At 42.9% G+C, this 5,871-nt stretch overlaps 1 protein-coding gene across 1 annotated transcript in view; it reads left to right on the top strand.

Moving 5' to 3' along the window:
* The first annotated feature begins 1,246 nt into the window (after positions 1 to 1,246).
* The window catches only part of DSTYK (dual serine/threonine and tyrosine protein kinase), a 34,569-nt gene continuing 29,944 nt past the window's right edge, over positions 1,247 to 5,871 (top strand). Inside the window, exon 1 of the mRNA XM_019649619.1 lies at positions 1,247 to 1,735. Within this exon, the coding sequence (XP_019505164.1) occupies positions 1,262 to 1,735 (474 nt within the window). The 5' untranslated portion in view covers positions 1,247 to 1,261. The remainder of the gene's footprint in view (positions 1,736 to 5,871) is intronic.

The following is a 5,871-nucleotide window of genomic DNA, read 5'->3' as shown; positions in this document are numbered from 1 at the left end:
CCATCGGAAAACAAAAAGATATTTACATTACGATTCATAACAGTAGCAAAATTACAGTTATAGAGTAGCAACGAAAATAATTTTATGGTTGGGAGTCACCACAACATGAGGAACTGTATTAAGGGGTTGCGGCATTAGGAAGGTTGAGAACCACTAGTTTATAGGAACAAAATAAACAGCTTATGAGTGGTTTAATACAGCTTATGGTTAAGTGACTTAAGTGAATACTGTTTCAGTGGGTGCCACGCCAAATTTCAATTACGATGTGTATAAAATCCGCCTTCTTACAGCTTAAGAACAGTGCGCCCGCCTTTCTGAACAAACTCAAGGGCTGTTGAATCATAGACATAGGCAGGCACTGGTGCCAAACAAGTGGGGGAATGATCAAGTTCAGAATCTGAGCGTTTCAGTCAACTAATTTCTGGTTCCTTTTCCCAAACAGAGGTTGTCACACTTTAGAAAGCCTTTGGTTCTCTTTCAATACTATTTGACATGTTTGTGGAAGCTAGCCATTTAGGAGTGTGGGTGTCCAGAAATAATGTTTTGAAGCTTGATCACATCTCTTTCTAGACTTGCCTGGATTTTATCCTAACAGGCAATCCTTTCCCTTTGTCATCACCCTTGAACTGAAGGAATGTGATTAGGAGATATTGACCTTAATTGAGCACCCAATGCTTTAAGAAAACAGATAACGTGGCAGCTGGAATGCTGTCACCAGCTATCAGAGAGATGAACCAGAAAAGATTCTAGAGCTTATTGCAAGCTTGAATAACTTTTTATTTCGATATATGTGTATTTAAAGATTAGCTCATACGTTTAGTTATACAATATGTCATAGATAAAGAGAATAACAAGCTAAAACTTCATATGGTAGTGACATTTAAAAAGGCCGTATATGTTCAAGAGTTAGGTCTTCTGTCACAAGGAAGGTTTTCATTTTGACATATTCAGGGATAGCTTCTCTTGGACTCGCATCCCAGTCAGTGTAGTCTTTTCTGGCTTTGTCGGTTTAATGATCTTGTGATTGTGATTGAGTCCTTGCAAACTCCGGAGGCTGCGCCTCCACTGGATCAGAAAGGAGTGGGGAGGATAGATCTGTTCACTGCCACCTTTCTGGACAGGAGCAACCGCTGTGGGGATGAGCCGGGGAGGGAAATTCCGTTTGATATTCGAGGAGCCTTTTCTGACCCGGATGTTTTCCTGATACCTCCTTCAAGCAAGAGCTTCCTAGAAATTCCTTCTCTAGGACCCTGACATCCCAATGGGGTCTCTGTGCGGCTCTTTCCTACCCTTCCTCACTCGTCTTTCTGTCCTCCTTTCTCCTCACCCTCCCTTTCCCCAAGCAGGCCAGCTGAGCTGCATTTCCTTCCCAGCTAAGGAAGAGAAGTACCTCCAGCAGATTGTGGACTGCCTCCCCTGCATCTTGATCCTCGGCCAGGACTGTAATGTCAAGTGTCAGCTATTGAACCTGCTATTGGGGGTGCAGGTGCTTCCTACCGCCAAGCTGGGCAGTGAGGAGAGCTGTAAGCTTCGGCGCCTCCGCTTCACCTATGGGACTCAGACTCGGGTCAGCCTGGCGCTTCCCGGCCAGTATGAACTAGTCCACACGCTGGTTGCTCACCAGGGCACCTGGGAGACCATCCCTGAGGAGGACCTGGAGGTCCAAGAGGACAGCGAGGACGCTGCCCATGTTTTAGCCGAACTGGAAGTGACGATGCACCACACTCTCCTACAGGTACTAGTCTCGTGCTTATACGATTATACACGCACACACTAGCTTTTCTTGTATTTGAGCTTCCTCAGAAAGTAACTTGGCAATGCATACCCCGGGCTCTGAGCATCAGCTGATGGGGTCAAAGGTACATAATTTAAAAACAGACCAGGTTGTAGCAGTGCCCATCCCTGCCTCTGCTACCATACTGCAAGGCCCTGAGCAATTGGCTGGCCGCCTTGCCTCCTAGCTCCCTTTCTAAAATCGAAGGAATGTGATAGTTGCATCTCAGTGTGCTTTTATAGAATAATTATGATCAGGGTTAGAAACCCTTGTTCCTTTCTTAGCAGGTGTTGCTAGGATTGTCTCTAGCCATCCCTTTCTAAAAGGAACAATAAGATGATGGATTAATGTTCTTATTGGAGTTGAGACCAAATGAAGAATTTTGTATTTCCTTAGACCTAGCCATTACTTGCTAAGTGGAACAGATCATGTTTCCTACTTTCTAAGGAACTTGGGAACATGAGGGCAGGTCTGGCTCCATGTTATGAGATATGGAGATCCCGGCACCTGAAGAATATTTTTGCTCTCTATTGAAGTCAACTCGCAAAGAGCCCAGGTCTTATGGCGTCTCCTAAGAAATCCTGCTGCCTACTGGTATTCTTGTCTCCACTTAGGAAGGACTCATCTCTTGTGCTCGGCTTCCTTTCCTGTTGTATAGCTAGGGCTGGGATATTTAATTAGACTGAATGGGGATAGGCAAAGGAGGTGACCATGACTGTAGGGATCAGGAGTGGGCAGAGATAAAAGAATGCAGACAGGGCCGGCCGAGTGGCGCGTTGGTTAAGAACTGGCTTGGGATGCCAGAGGGCCCCGGTTCGGATCCCACATATGAGGGCCAGAGCACAATGATGGTGCCAACTTGGGCCAGTGAAGCAACGTCCTCCACAACTAGATGGAAGAACAAAAACGACAGCAACTTGTCTGTTCCCTTTCCCCCAATTCCCCAGCGCTGTTCCCATCCCCCAATTCCCCAATAAAAATCTTAAAAAAAAGGTGATAAAAAAAAAAAAAAAGAATGCAGACATGCTCAGAACAGAGAGCCTATCACTTGGTTAGCTGTGCCAGGAAGGAAGGGCTAGTTTGGCAGGACTAGGAGAGTGGGTTTCTTTTTTTTTTTCTTATAACCTCTTCACCTACCCTTGTTCTAAAAGGCTTGATGTCCCATTGAGTGGATGATGAATCCTTTGGTTGTAGCCATGGTCTGTGACATTCCAGAAGTAGAAACTGTCATTTCCTCCCAGAGTCCAGATTTCTTTTATCTTGTTAAAAGCTAGAGGGGGCAGTGTCTATAAGTCAGCATTTTCTCTTAGCTGTTTTAGCCATGGCTTTCCTGTGGTGTCAGACCTAGAGCTCGCATTTCTTAGCTCCAGGACTCTGTGAGAGTTCTTGGATAACACTGACAGTAATCCTTGTATATTGCTAAGGCTCCTCAGTTGACCAATGAGCTTCTTCACAGCTGTAGGTATTTGATCCATGCACAGTCTGTTGGTGGTATACTGGCTTGGTCTAGTTCCTTCGAATTTTCCATAGCTCAGTGGTTTTCAAACTTTTAGATTTTAAATCACCGTAAAAAAAAATATATATATATATGTATATTTTATAACAGGACCCAGTACATATATATACATATATATTTGAAATAAAGTGTCATAAAACAATATTTTTACTTCTTGCAAAATACACTGGTATTTTCATGTCTATTCTGTTTGACTTCATTTTTAAAAAATGATGTTAGCAACCACTAAATTGATGCTATGATCTAATATATTGTGACTTGTAGCTTAAAAAAACACTGTTAAGTAGGTGAAATGACTGCTATATGTTGGGTGGTGGTTTCTTTCCCCTGTTTTTGCCTTTAAAAACAATTTTGGAATGTGAGCAAAGCCATCTGCAAGAGAAGCAAATTTTTCGATTGATTTCTCTCTGTCCCTTCATTTTATTGGTTTCAACTTTTAATGCTACTTTTTTTTTTTTTTTTAGCTGAGCCATCCTGCCACCTGTTGGTAGCTCAGCGGCAGCTCAGCTTGTGCTGGGAATCGAACCGGTGACCCTGTTGCTCAGAGCTTGCACTTTTGAGCGAGCTCTTAATCAACCGAGCCACTCAGCCGGCCCTTTTAATGGTACTTTTTTCCCATGAATTGAGGTGATACAAGGAAGGACAGTGAGCCTTTCCCCAAGTGCGTATCTGAGCACATATCTTACTGGTGAGAGTTCCCGGTGCCTGCCCTAATACGTGCTAAGCCCTCAAACTGAGGTAGCAATTGAGGCTACCTGGTTGGGAAGTTGAGATACCAAAATCAGCTTTCTCTCCACACAGTGGAAGTATATATTCTTTTTCTTGAGGAATTCTCTAGCCTCTTGTTTGTATTTCATGTGGTTTCTGAGGCTTCCTTAGCCAGTGTTTCTCCAGATCTGCTTTATTCTCCAATGGTTTTGATGTAGAAATAGCAACAGACCCCAACGGTTCAAAGTTTAGAACTCTTTGAGCCTCACGGGCCTGAGCAGCCTTTGTGGAGCTCAGCCCCTGTTCTGTCACTACAGCCAGGCTCCTGTCTCCATTAAATACATCAGCTCCTGTCTCCATTAAATACATCAGTCCCGCTTAGCTCACTGCTGGGAGCGTTTCATAGTTACCGTGAAGATTTTTCATGCCAGGGAGAAAGATCTTTTTGTTTCGCTCCCGTTATATTTAGGACCAATGAGTTAAGCCCTAAACAGCCCTTCCATTTAGTGTGTAAAAGAGGTGGTAAAGAAAGGAGACATTTTGCTAAAGGAAACCAAGATTGAATTAGGGGAAATGAGATGTTTATTTTCAGCTGTCAAATTATCAAAGCAGAGTGTTCCCCTACCCTCTTATACAATGATCATTCTTCTAATTGTTACTTTAAAGTCTTAATAAAATAGCCATTTTCAGTTATTTCCGGAGTAGGCCAACTCACATGAACCCACAGTGCTTGGTATTTCCAACTTTTTAGTTCTGGGTCCCCTGAGGTTCTCAGTTCATAATTCAACAGTAGAGGAACACTGTCAAGCCGTTAGTTCCTGAAACTTGGTTTAGTGTTAAAACAGTCGTTTTCCAACTGGCAACACATTTCGCCATTCACTGTATTCGCTAGTACTGTCTTCATGTACAGATGTTCTTCCCCTTCCCCATCCTTACCCCCTCGTGGGGCACATACATCTACCACCTCCTTTCCTCTTTCCCTTCCTTGTACAAGCCCAGTGGAACACAGTTGTCTGCCTCAGAGATGTCCCAGTCTGATGCATATGATGGGGTGTGTGTGTGTGTGTGTGTGTGTGTGTGTGTTATGAACACATGTAAGAAAAGGAATAAAAAGAAGCAGAGATGATTAAACTTCCTAAGCCTGAGCGGGGATTCCTGCATCCCAGCGGTGGCATTTCATTTACTGTGGCAGTTCCACAGCGTTCAGCTGTTTTGATCTTATCAATAGCCAGTTTTTCCCCACCAGGCCCTTTGGACAAAGTACATGTCACCTGGCAGCCAGCTTGCCGCATGATAACATACGTGGTTTTGGGCTCATGGTGATGTATGGCAGGTATATTTCAGGGAACTGAGGTAGACTAATGTTTCTAGGCAAGATCTAATGACTTGCCCATAAACTTATTTTTTTACCATTTTCAACTCTAACCAGTTGGAGTAGTAAGGTTTTTTTTGTTTATAACCCCCACTCAATAACTTTCAATGGAAATAATCTATTTTAAATGGCTTACAGACATTGATATTTTTAATTTCTCAGCCGTTAATATTTTCACAACCCCAACTCATTATAAAGGACCTTACTTAAAATGACAAAAGTTTATGTAAAATTTTAACCCCCAAATTTACTAAACACTGTTTGTTGCTAGAAGACTAGCTTCTCTCAAGATTTGTCTATTTATTGGCATTTATTATGGCACCTTATAAAATTAAATTTGTTGTGTGTTGCTTTAGTTAGATACCCAAACTTCTCTTGAATGTATCTACATTGAAAGATAATGGTTGATTGGTAAAAAGCAGGAAAAAGGGTTAGGTGAGGTTCCTCAGGGCAAGAAGGTACTGTTGGGGGGAGAGAGCACATGGAATTGGGCCAAAAATA

Source organism: Hipposideros armiger, unplaced genomic scaffold (assembly GCF_001890085.2).
Source record: "Hipposideros armiger isolate ML-2016 unplaced genomic scaffold, ASM189008v1 scaffold_134, whole genome shotgun sequence".
Taxonomy (NCBI): domain Eukaryota; kingdom Metazoa; phylum Chordata; class Mammalia; order Chiroptera; family Hipposideridae; genus Hipposideros; species Hipposideros armiger.
The sequence above is the reverse complement of the archived record's forward strand: the minus strand, read 5'-3'. Positions and strand labels throughout refer to the sequence as shown.